The sequence below is a fragment of the Chiloscyllium punctatum genome, unplaced genomic scaffold (genome assembly GCF_047496795.1).
Source record: "Chiloscyllium punctatum isolate Juve2018m unplaced genomic scaffold, sChiPun1.3 scaffold_623, whole genome shotgun sequence".
NCBI lineage: Eukaryota > Metazoa > Chordata > Chondrichthyes > Orectolobiformes > Hemiscylliidae > Chiloscyllium > Chiloscyllium punctatum.
Genome location: NW_027310357.1, coordinates 52,501 through 66,105, shown reverse-complemented (window position 1 = coordinate 66,105; position 13,605 = coordinate 52,501). Strand labels below are relative to the sequence as shown.

The following is a 13,605-nucleotide window of genomic DNA, read 5'->3' as shown; positions in this document are numbered from 1 at the left end:
TAGGGAGAGGTTCAGGGGGGTTACAGACATAGGGAGGGGCTGTAGGGGGGTTACAGAGATAGGGAGGGGGTGTAGGGGGGTTACAGAGATAGGGAGGGGGTGTAGGGGGGGTTACAGAGACAGGGAGGGGGTGTAGGGGGTTACAGAGATAGGGAGGGGCTGTAGGGGGGTTACAGAGATAGGGAGGGGGTGTAGGGGGTTACAGAGATAGGGAGGGGGGTGTAGGGGGTTACAGAGATAGGGAGGGGGTGTAGGGGGGTTACAGAGATAGGGAGGGGGTGTAGGGGGGTTACAGAGATAGGGAGGGGGTGTAGGGGGGTTACAGAGATAGGGAGGGGGTGTAGGGGGTTACAGAGACAGGGAGGGGGTGTAGAGGGGGTTACAGAGATAGGGAGGGGGTGTAGGGGGGTTACAGAGACAGGGAGGGGGTGTAGGGGGTTACAGAGATAGGGAGGGGGTGTAGGGGGGTTACAGAGACAGGGAGGGGGTGTAGGGGGTTACAGAGATAGGGAGGGGGTGTAGGGGGGTTACAGAGACAGGGAGGGGGTGTAGGGGGTTACAGAGATAGGGAGGGGGTGTAGGGGATTACAGAGATAGGGAGGGGGTGTAGGGGATTACAGAGATAGGGAGGGGCTGTAGGGGGGTTACAGAGATAGGGAGGGGGTGTAGGGGGGTTACAGAGATAGGGAGGGGGGTGTAGGGGGGTTACAGAGACAGGGAGGGGGTGTAGGGGGGTTACAGAGATAGGGAGGGGGGTGAAGGGGGGTTACAGAGATAGGGAGGGGGTGTAGGGGGTTACAGAGATAGGGAGGGGGTGGAGGGGGTTACAGAGATAGGGAGGGGGTGTAGGGGGGTTACAGAGACAGGGAGTGGGTGTAGGGGGGTTACAGAGATAGGGAGGGGGTGTAGGGGGTTACAGAGATAGGGAGGGGGTGTAGGGGGGTTACAGAGATAGGGAGGGGGGTGTAGGGGAGTTACAGAGATAGGGAGAGGATGTAGGGGGGTTACAGAGATAGGGAGGGGGGTGTAGGGGGGGTTACAGAGATAGGGAGGGGCTGTAGGGGGGTTACAGAGATAGGGAGGGGCTGTAGGGGGGTTACAGAGATAGGGATTTTGTTACACAGATAGGGAGGGGGTGTAGGGGGTTAGAGATATAGGGAGCGGGTGTAGGGGGGTTACAGAGATAGGGAGGGGGTGTAGGGGGGTTACAGAGATAAGGAGGGGGTGTAGGGGGGTTACAGAGACAGGGAGGGGGTGTAGGGGCTTACAGAGATAGGGAGGGGTGTAGGGGGATTACAGAGATAGGGATGGGGTGTAGGGGGGTTACAGAGATAGGGAGGGGGTGTAGGGGGGTTACAGAGATAGGGGGAGGTGCAGGGGGGTGTTACAGAGATAGGGAGGGGGTGTGGGGCTGGAGGGGCTTACAGAGATAGGGTGGGGGTTTAGGGGGTTACAGAGACAGGGAGGGGGTGTCGGGGGTTACAGAGACAGGGAGGGGGTGTGGGGCTGGAGGAGGTTACAGAGATAGGGAGGGGGTGTAGGGGGGGTTACAGAGACAGGGAGGGGGTGTAGGGGGTTACAGAGACAGGGAGGGGGTGTGGGGCTGGAGGGGGTTACAGAGATCGGGAGGGCTGTTGGGGCTGGATGAGGTGACAGAGATCGGTTTGGGGTTTAGGGGGCTGGCCAAGATTATGGAGATCGAGAGGGGTGTGCAGGAGTTCCCAGAATAAGCGAATGGTGCTGATCACGAGGTGGTGACACAGTTGTCCAGGTCTGGATTTGAAGACAATAATGGGGTGTGTACAGCAGGAGGCCGTATTGCACAGCGTGCCATTGGGTGTTCCCAATCCTACATGGTGGTGTGTGAACCAGACTCAAGATTTGACACTCAGGGTTGGATGGGGGAACAGAGATCAGAGAGACTACAGTGGTTCACGATGAGCTGAACACCATGGAAGATGGGAATGGTGAGGTTCGTCAGGAGAGGAATGTGAGAATTGAGTCTGAGACAGACAGCTCTCTCCCACCCAGATACAGTGACATGGCTCTGAGGGGATCTTTCCTCCTTACCTCCAGGCTTGAAGCTCATGACACATCTCCTCCCACATCCAGTCTCACAACACTTTTGCCAGATATCACAGTCGTCATCAGTGGAACATTGAGATCCCAATTTCATCTGACAAATGGGCTGGAGACGAGATTCTGCTGGACATTCAAAGGCCTCCTCTGTGGGGAAAGCATAACTCTGAGCTCAAACTAAACTGCTGCTGGACAGGGTTAACAGTTCACAACATCAAGGACGAGGAACACAAGGAGACCATTCAGATCACCTGGACTGCCCCAATCGCTCAATAAGATCATTGCTGATCCACTACAAGGACTGTACTTTCTTCTCATCTCCCCGCACACCCACATTCTTTTTACATCTCACGCTCTTACAAACCACTTTGCTCTCCACCACACACAGTGAAGACTCTCCACTCGATCACAAATACAGGCACGCTCTCAACTCTCCCTCAAATACAGGGACGCTCTATCCCCACTCACACAGGGACCACTCTCCTCTCTCACACACAGGGACCACTCTCCTCTCACACACACAGGGACCACTCTCCTCTCACACACACAGGGACCACTCTCCTCTCACACACACAGGGACCACTCTCCTCTCACACACACAGGGACCACTCTCCTCTCACACACACAGGGACCACTCTCCTCTCACACACACACAGGGACCACTCTCCTCTCACACACACAGGGACCACTCTCCTCTCACACACACACAGGGACCACTCTCCTCTCACACACACACAGGGACCACTCTCCTCTCACACACACACAGGGACCACTCTCCTCTCACACACACAGGGACCACTCTCCTCTCACACACACAGGGACCACTCTCCTCTCTCACACACAGGGACCACTCTCCTCACACACACACAGGGACCACTTTCCTCTCTCACACACAGGGACCACTCTCCTCTCACACACACACAGGGACAACTCTCCTCTCACACACACAGGGACCACTCTCCTCTCACACACACAGGGACCACTCTCCTCTCACACACACACAGGGACCACTCTCCTCTCTCACACACAGGGACCACTCTCCTCTCTCGCACACAGGGACCACTCTCCTCTCTCACACACAGGGACCACTCTCCTCTCTCACACACAGGGACCACTCTCCTCTCTCGCACACAGGGACCACTCTCCTCTCTCACACACAGGGACCACTCTCCTCTCACACACACAGGGACCACTCTCACACACACAGGGACCACTCTCCTCTCACACACACACAGGGACCACTCTCCTCTCTCACACACAGGGACCACTCTCCTCTCTCGCACACAGGGACCACTCTCCTCTCACACACACAGGGACCACTCTCCTCTCACACACACAGGGACCACTCTCACACACACAGGGACCACTCTCCTCTCACACACACACAGGGACCACTCTCCTCTCACACACACAGGGACCACTCTCCTCTCACACACACAGGGACCACTCTCCTCACACACACAGGGACCACTCTCCTCTCACACACACACAGGGACCACTCTCCTCTCACACACACACAGGGACCACTCTCCTCTCTCACACACAGGGACCACTCTCCTCTCACACACACAGGGACCACTCTCACACACACAGGGACCACTCTCCTCTCACACACACACAGGGACCACTCTCCTCTCACACACACACAGGGACCACTCTCCTCTCACACACACACAGGGAACACTCTCCTCTCACACACACACAGGGACCACTCTCCTCTCACACACACACAGGGACCACTCTCCTCTCACACACACACAGGGACCACTCTCCTCTCACACACACACAGGGACCACTCTCCTCTCACACACACACAGGGACCACTCTCCTCTCACACACACAGGGACCACTCTCCTCTCACACACACAGGGACCACTCTCCTCTCTCACACACACAGGGACCACTCTCCTCTCTCACACACACAGGGACCACTCTCCTCTCACACACACAGGGACCACTCTCCTCTCTCACACACACAGGGACCACTCTCCTCTCACACACACAGGGACCACTCTCCTCTCACACACACACAGGGACCACTCTCCTCTCTCACACACAGGGACCACTCTCCTCTCACACACACACAGGGACCACTCTCCTCTCTCACACACAGGGACCACTCTCCTCTCACACACACAGGGACCACTCTCCTCACACACACACACAGGGACCACTCTCCTCTCACACACACAGGGACCACTCTCCTCTCACACACACAGGGACCACTCTCCTCTCACACACACACAGGGACCACTCTCCTCTCTCACACACACAGGGACCACTCTCCTCTCACACACACACAGGGACCATTCTCCTCTCTCACACACACAGGGACCACTCTCCTCACACACACACAGGGACCACTCTCCTCTCACACACACAGGGACCACTCTCCTCTCACACACACAGGGACCACTCTCCTCTCACACACACACAGGGACCACTGTCCTCGCACACACACACAGGGACCACTCTCCTCACACACACACAGGGACCACTCTCCTCTCACACAGACAGGGACCACTCTCCTCTCACACACACAGGGACCACTCTCCTCTCACACACACACAGGGACCACTCTCCTCTCACACACACAGGGACCACTCTCCTCTCACACACACAGGGACCACTCTCCTCTCACACACACAGGGACCACTCTCCTCTCACACACACAGGAACCACTCTCCTCTCACACACACACAGGGACCACTCTCCTCTCACACACACACAGGGACCACTATCCTCACACACACACACACAGGGACCACTCTCCTCTCACACACACACACAGGGACCACTCTCCTCTCACACACACAGGGACCACTCTCCTCTCACACACACACAGGGACCACTCTCCTCTCTCACACACACAGGGACCACTCTCCTCTCACACACACACAGGGACCACTCTCCTCTCACACACACAGGGACCACTCTCCTCTCACACTCACAGGGACCACTCTCCTCTCACACACACAGGGACCACTCTCCTCTCACACACACAGGGACCACTCTCCTCTCACACACACAGGGACCACTCTCCTGTCACACACACAGGGACCACTCTCCTCTCTCACACACACAGGGACCACTCTCCTCTCACACACACACAGGGACCACTCTCCTCTCACACACACAGGGACCACTCTCCTCTCACACACACACAGGGACCACTCTCCTCTCACACACACAGGGACCACTCTCCTCTCACACACACAGGGACCACTCTCCTCACACACACACACAGGGACCACTCTCCTCTCACACACACAGGGACCATTCTCCTCTCACACACACAGGGACCACTCTCCTCTCACACACACACAGGGACCACTCTCCTCTCTCACACACACAGGGACCACTCTCCTCTCACACACACACAGGGACCATTCTCCTCTCTCACACACACAGGGACCACTCTCCTCTCACACACACACAGGGACCACTGTCCTCACACACACACACAGGGACCACTCTCCTCACACACACACAGGGACCACTCTCCTCTCACACACACACAGGGACCACTCTCCTCTCACACACACAGGGACCACTCTCCTCTCACACACACACAGGGACCACTCTCCTCTCACACACACAGGGACCACTCTCCTCACACACACACAGGGACCACTATCCTCACACACACACACACAGGGACCACTCTCCTCTCACACACACACACAGGGACCACTCTCCTCTCACACACAACAGGGACCACTCTCCTCTCACACACAGGGACCACTATCCTCACACACACACACACAGGGACCACTCTCCTCTCACACACACACACAGGGACCACTCTCCTCTCACACACACAGGGACCACTCTCCTCTCACACACAGGGACCACTCTCCTCTCACACACACAGGGACCACTCTCCTCTCTCACACACAGGGACCACTCTCCTCTCTCACACACACAGGGACCACTCTCCACTCACACACACACAGGGACCACTCTCCTCTCACACACACAGGGACCACTCTCCTCTCACACACACACAGGGACCACTCTCCTCTCACACACACAGGGACCACACTCCTCTCACACACACAGGGACCACTCTCCTCTCACACACACAGGGACCACTCTCCTCTCTCACACACAGGGACCACTCTCCTCTCACACACACAGGGACCACTCTCCTCTCTCACACACACAGGGACCACTCTCCTCTCCCACACACACAGGGACCACTCTCCTCTCACACACACACAGGGACCACTCTCCTCTCACACACACAGGGACCACTCTCCTCTCACACACACACAGGGACCACTCTCCTCTCACACACACAGGGACCACTCTCCTCTCTCACACACACAGGGACCACTCTCCTCTCACACACACAGGGACTACTCTCCTCTCACACACACAGGGACCACTCTCCTCTCACACACACAGGGACCACTCTCCTCTCACACACACAGGGACCACTCTCCTCTCACACACACAGGGACCACTCTCCTCTCACACACACAGGGACCACTCTCCTCTCACACACACAGGGACCACTCTCCTCTCACACACACAGGGACCACTCTCCTCTCACACACACAGGGACCACTCTCCTCTCACACACACACAGGGACCACTCTCCTCTCACACACACAGGGACCACTCTCCTCTCACACACACAGGGACCACTCTCCTCTCACACACACAGGGACCACTCTCCTCTCACACACACAGGGACCACTCTCCTCTCACACACACACAGGGACCACTCTCCTCTCTCACACACACACAGGGACCACTCTCCGCTCACACACACAGGGACCACTCTCCTCACACACACACAGGGACCACTCTCCTCTCACACACACACAGGGACCACTCTCCTCTCACACACACAGGGACCACTCTCCTCACACACACACAGGGACCACTCTCCTCTCACACACACAGGGACCACTCTCCTCTAACACACACACAGGGACCACTCTCCTCTCACACACACACAGGGACCACTCTCCTCTCACACACACAGGGACCACTCTCCTCACACACACACAGGGACCACTATCCTCACACACACACACACAGGGACCACTCTCCTCTCACACACACACACAGGGACCACTCTCCTCTCACACACACAGGGACCACTCTCCTCTCACACACAGGGACCACTCTCCTCTCACACACACAGGGACCACTCTCCTCTCTCACACACAGGGACCACTCTCCTCTCTCACACACACAGGGACCACTCTCCACTCACACACACACAGGGACCACTCTCCTCTCACACACACAGGGACCACTCTCCTCTCACACACACAGGGACCACTCTCCTCTCACACACACAGGGACCACTCTCCTCTCACACACACAGGGACCACTCTCCTCTCTCACACACAGGGACCACTCTCCTCTCACACACACAGGGACCACTCTCCTCTCACACACACAGGGACCACTCTCCTCTCACACACACAGGGACCACTCTCCTCTCTCACACACAGGGACCACTCTCCTCTCACACACACACACAGGGACCACTCTCCTCTCACACACACAGGGACCACCCTCCTCTCACACACACAGGGACCACTCTCCTCACACACACAGGGACCACTCTCCTCTCCCACACACACAGGGACCACTCTCCTCTCACACACACAGGGACCACTCTCCTCTCACACACACAGGGACCACTCTCCTCTCTCACACACACAGGGACCACTCTCCTCTCACACACACACAGGGACCACTCTCCTCTCACACACACACAGGGACCACTCTCCTCTCACACACACAGGGACCACTCTCCTCTCACACACACAGGGACCACTCTCCTCTCTCACACACACAGGGACCACTCTCCTCTCACACACAGGGACCACTCTCCTCTCTCACACACACAGGGACCACTCTCCTCTCACACACACACAGGGACTACTCTCCTCTCACACACACAGGGACCACTCTCCTCTCACACACACACAGGGACCACTCTCCTCTCACACACACACAGGGACCACTCTCCTCTCACACACACAGGGACCACTCTCCTCTCACACACACAGGGACTACTCTCCTCTCACACACACAGGGACCACTCTCCTCTCACACACACACAGGGACCACTGTCCTCACACACACACACAGGGACCACTCCCCTCTCACACACACAGGGACCACTCTCCTCTCACACACACAGGGACCACTCTCCTCTCACACACACACAGGGACCACTCTCCTCTCTCTCACACACACAGGGACCACTCTCCGCTCACACACACACACAGGGACCACTCTCCTCTCACACACACAGGGACCACTCTCCTCTCTCACACACACAGGGACCACTCTCCTCTCACACACAGGGACCACTCTCCTCTCACACACAGGGACCACTCTCCTCTCTCACACACACAGGGACCACTTTCCTCTCACACACACACAGGGACCACTCTCCTCTCACACACACAGGGACCACTCTCCTCTCACACACACACAGGGACCACTCTCCTCTCACACACACACAGGGACCCCTCTCCTCTCACACACACAGGGACCACTCTCCTCTCACACACACAGGGACCACTCTCCTCTCACACACACAGGGACCACTCTCCTCTCACACACACAGGGACCACTCTCCTCTCACACACACAGGGACCACTCTCCTCTCACACACACATAGGGACCACTCTCCTCTCACACACACAGGGACCACTCTCCTCTCACACACACACACAGGGACCACTCTCCTCTCACACACAGGGACCACTCCCCTCTCACACACACAGGGACCACTCTCCTCTCACACACACAGGGACCACTCTCCTCTCACACACACATAGGGACCACTCTCCTCTCACACACACAGGGACCACTCTCCTCTCACACACACAGGGACCACTCTCCTCTCACACACACACACACAGGGACCACTCTCCTCTCACACACAGGGACCACTCCCCTCTCACACACACAGGGACCACTCTCCTCTCACACACAGGGACCACTCTCCTCTCTCACACACAGGGACCACTCTCCTCTCACACACACAGGGACCACTCTCCTCTCACACACACAGGGACCACTCTCCTCTCACACACAGGGACCACTCTCCTCTCTCACACACAGGGACCACTCTCCTCTCACACACACAGGGACCACTCTCCTCACACACACACACAGGGACCACTCTCCTCTCACACACACAGGGACCACTCTCCTCTCACACACACAGGGACCACTCTCCTCTCACACACACAGGGACCACTCTCCTCTCACATACACACAGGGACCACTCTCCTCTCTCACACACACACAGGGACCACTCTCCCCTCTCACACACACAGGGACCACTCTCCTCTCACACAAACACAGGGACCACTCTCCTCTCACACACACAGGGACCACTCTCCTCTCTCACACACACACAGGGACCACTCTCCTCTCACACACACAGGGACCACTCTCCTCTCACACACACACAGGGACCACTCTCCTCTCACACACACAGGGACCACTCTCCTCTCACACACACACAGGGACCACTCTCCTCACACACACACACACAGGGACCACCCTCCTCTCACACACACAGGGACCACTCTCCTCTCACAGACACAGGGACCACTCTCCTCTCACACACACAGGGACCACTCTCCTCTCACACACACAGGGACCACTATCCTCTCACACACACAGGGACCACTCTCCTCACACACACACACACAGGGACCACCCTCCTCTCACACACACAGGGACCACTCTCCTCTCACACACACAGGGACCACTCTCCTCTCACACACACACAGGGACCACTCTCCTCTCACACACACAGGGACCACTCTCCTCTCACACACACACAGGGACCACTCTCCTCTCACACACACACACAGGGACCACTCTCCTCTCTCACACACAGGGACCACTCTCCTCTCACAGACACAGGGACCACCCTCCTCTCACACACACAGGGACCACTCTCCTCTCACAGACACAGGGACCACTCTCCTCTCACACACACAGGGACCACTCTCCTCTCACACACACAGGGACCACTCTCCTCTCACACACACAGGGACCACTCTCCTCACACACACACACACAGGGACCACCCTCCTCACACACACACAGGGACCACTCTCCTCTCACACACACAGGGACCACTCTCCTCTCACACACACACAGGGACCACTCTCCTCTCACACACACAGGGACCACTCTCCTCTCACACACACACAGGGACCACTCTCCTCTCACACACACACACAGGGACCACTCTCCTCTCACACACACACAGGGACCACTCTCCTCACACACACACACACAGGGACCACCCTCCTCTCACACACACAGGGACCACTCTCCTCTCACAGACACAGGGACCACTCTCCTCTCACACACACAGGGACCACTCTCCTCTCACACACACAGGGACCACTATCCTCTCACACACACAGGGACCACTCTCCTCACACACACACAGGGACCACTCTCCTCTCACACACACACAGGGACCACTCTCCTCTCACACACACAGGGACCACTCTCCTCTCTCACACACACAGGGACCACTCTCCTCTCACACACACAGGGACCACTCTCCTCTCACACACACACAGGGACCACTCTCCTCTCACACACACACACAGGGACCACTCTCCTCTCACACACACACAGGGACCACTCTCCTCACACACACACACACAGGGACCACTCTCCTCACACACACACAGGGACCACTCTCCTCTCACACACACACAGGGACCACTCTCCTCTCACACACACAGGGACCACTCTCCTCTCACACACACACAGGGACCACTCTCCTCACACACACACACACAGGGACCACCCTCCTCTCACACACACAGGGACCACTCTCCTCTCACAGACACAGGGACCACTCTCCTCTCACACACACAGGGACCACTCTCCTCTCACACACACAGGGACCACCCTCCTCTCACACACACAGGGACCACTCTCCTCTCACACACACAGGGACCACTCTCCTCTCACACACACACAGGGACCACTCTCCTCTCACACACACAGGGACCACTCTCCTCTCACAGACACAGGGACCACTCTCCTCTCACACACACAGGGACCACTCTCCTCTCACACACACACAGGGACCACTCTCCTCTCACACACACACACAGGGACCACTCTCCTCTCTCACACACAGGGACCACTCTCCTCTCACAGACACAGGGACCACCCTCCTCTCACACACACAGGGACCACTCTCCTCTCACAGACACAGGGACCACTCTCCTCTCACACACACAGGGACCACTCTCCTCTCACACACACAGGGACCACTCTCCTCTCACACACACAGGGACCACTCTCCTCACACACACACACACAGGGACCACCCTCCTCTCACACACACAGGGACCACTCTCCTCTCACACACACAGGGACCACTCTCCTCTCACACACACACAGGGACCACTCTCCTCTCACACACACAGGGACCACTCTCCTCTCACACACACACAGGGACCACTCTCCTCTCACACACACACACAGGGACCACTCTCCTCTCTCACACACAGGGACCACTCTCCTCTCACACACACACAGGGACCACTCTCCTCTCACACACACAGGGACCACTCTCCTCTCACACACACAGGGACCACTCTCCTCTCACACACACAGGGACCACTCTCCTCTCACACACACACAGGGACCACTCTCCTCTCTCACACACACACAGGGACCACTCTCCTCTCTCACACACACACAGGGACCACTCTCCTCTCACACACACAGGGACCACTCTCCTCTCACACACATAGGGACCACTCTCCTCACACACACACAGGGACAACTCTCCTCTCTCACACACAGGGACCACTCTCCTCTCTCACATACACACAAGGACCACCCTCCTCTCCCTCACACACAGGGAGCTAACCCCTCTCCTTCACAGAACTACACCTCTCTTGTACACTCTCCTTTCTGTGAGATGAGTTCTCCCTCTCTCACCTCGCCTCTTGACCCCATAGATGCAGCGTTTGCCGCAGTCACCGACGTTACAGCACTGCTTCCACCTTGCGCAGTCCTCGTCTCCCTCACACTCCTCGGCATCGTCCCGGTCACAGATATCTCGCGTCTTTAATGGTTTGGGACACTCTGCTTCTCGCTTTCCTGTTTTCGGGTCAAATCAGAATTCAGTGAAAGGCCGGATGGAAATTCAGCACTGCCCTGGTTATATGGAGTATGGGATGATCCAGGGAAAAACAAGGGGAAGCCTGGAGACAAAGGGGTAGATTGGGGATGGCAGTGTGACAATGAGGAGGGAGGATTTCACATTGGTTTCCGTTCTGCCTTGGCCAAACATGACAGCTCAGTGAGTCAGGTGAAATGGGAGTTGGGGGGAGCGGGGAGTGGGAGAAACGGGAATGGGCGAATATACAGAGGGTGGGATATGAGTGTCAGTTTTATGAGCAGCACCTTCCAATGGGTACAAACTGATGATGACAGGATTGGGCAGACTGGGGCTGGCTTTCCAATGGGATATAGTAGACTGGGGGAGACTCACTCCCATTGGGAATGATCCTGAAATGGCTCTGGATAAGCTGGGACATGGGAAGGAGTTTCCTACTGAGAGGGGACACCCTCAAACTGAATACTCCAACTGCAGGGGGCAGGGAGATTGGGTTGCTGGGACAGACAGGGGTCTCTACCTCAGTCAGATTGTCTCCACCAGGCGTGTGCAGTGTTCCCTAAAGGGGGGAATGGGAGGGTCAGTCATCCTCACCGTGTTTGTGATACCGATGGACACATCTCTTCCCACATCCGGCCTCACAGCACGAGAGCCACAGATCACAGTCATCGTCATTTGTACACTCCTGGCCGTAGTTAACATTGCACATCGGGGTAAGGCGCCTGGCATCCGGGCAGCTCCCATTCTCTGGAGAGCAGGAGGAAAGGGAAATGACGGGGTTAAAGCTCAGTCAGAGTCTCAGGTTAAACACCTCCAGATGGACAGGATGGAAACTGAGCAAGTCTCCCTCAGTCAGCCCGGTCTCCAATGATCAGACACACAGCAAAGTGTAAAGAATACATCTCTCCTGATTGTGTTAACCAGGAAGGAAAGCTCCCGGTACGCTGTCCCCATCAAACACTCCCAGGGGAGGGACACCATGGGGTAAGATACAGAGGAAACCTTCCTCTACACTGACCCCATCAAACACTCACAGGACAGGGACACCATGGGGTAAGATACAGAGGAAATCTCCCTCTACACTGACCCCATCAAACACTCCCAGGACAGGGACACCATGGGGTAAGATACAGAGGAAATCTCCCTCTACACTGACCCCATCAAACACTCCCAGGACAGGGACACCATGGGGTAAGATACAGAGGAAACCTTCCTCTACACTGACCCCATCAAACACTCCCAGGACAGGGACACCATGGGGTAAGATACAGAGGAAATCTCCCCCTACACTGACCCCATCAAACACTCCCAGGACAGGGACACCATGGGGTAAGATACAGAGGAAATCTCCCTCTACACTGTCCCCA

At 56.6% G+C, this 13,605-nt stretch overlaps 1 protein-coding gene across 1 annotated transcript in view; it reads right to left on the bottom strand.

Annotated features, from left to right (window-relative positions):
• LOC140473491 (uncharacterized) overlaps positions 1–13,605 on the bottom strand; it is a gene marked incomplete at its 3' end in the record, with an annotated part of 90,153 nt that overhangs the window by 26,550 nt on the left and 49,998 nt on the right. The window contains exons 23-25 of the mRNA XM_072567615.1: positions 12,833–12,985; positions 12,058–12,219; positions 2,071–2,226 (exon numbers count right to left, since the gene is read on the bottom strand). Coding sequence (XP_072423716.1) covers positions 2,071–2,226; positions 12,058–12,219; positions 12,833–12,985 — 471 coding nt within the window. The remainder of the gene's footprint in view (positions 1–2,070; positions 2,227–12,057; positions 12,220–12,832; positions 12,986–13,605) is intronic.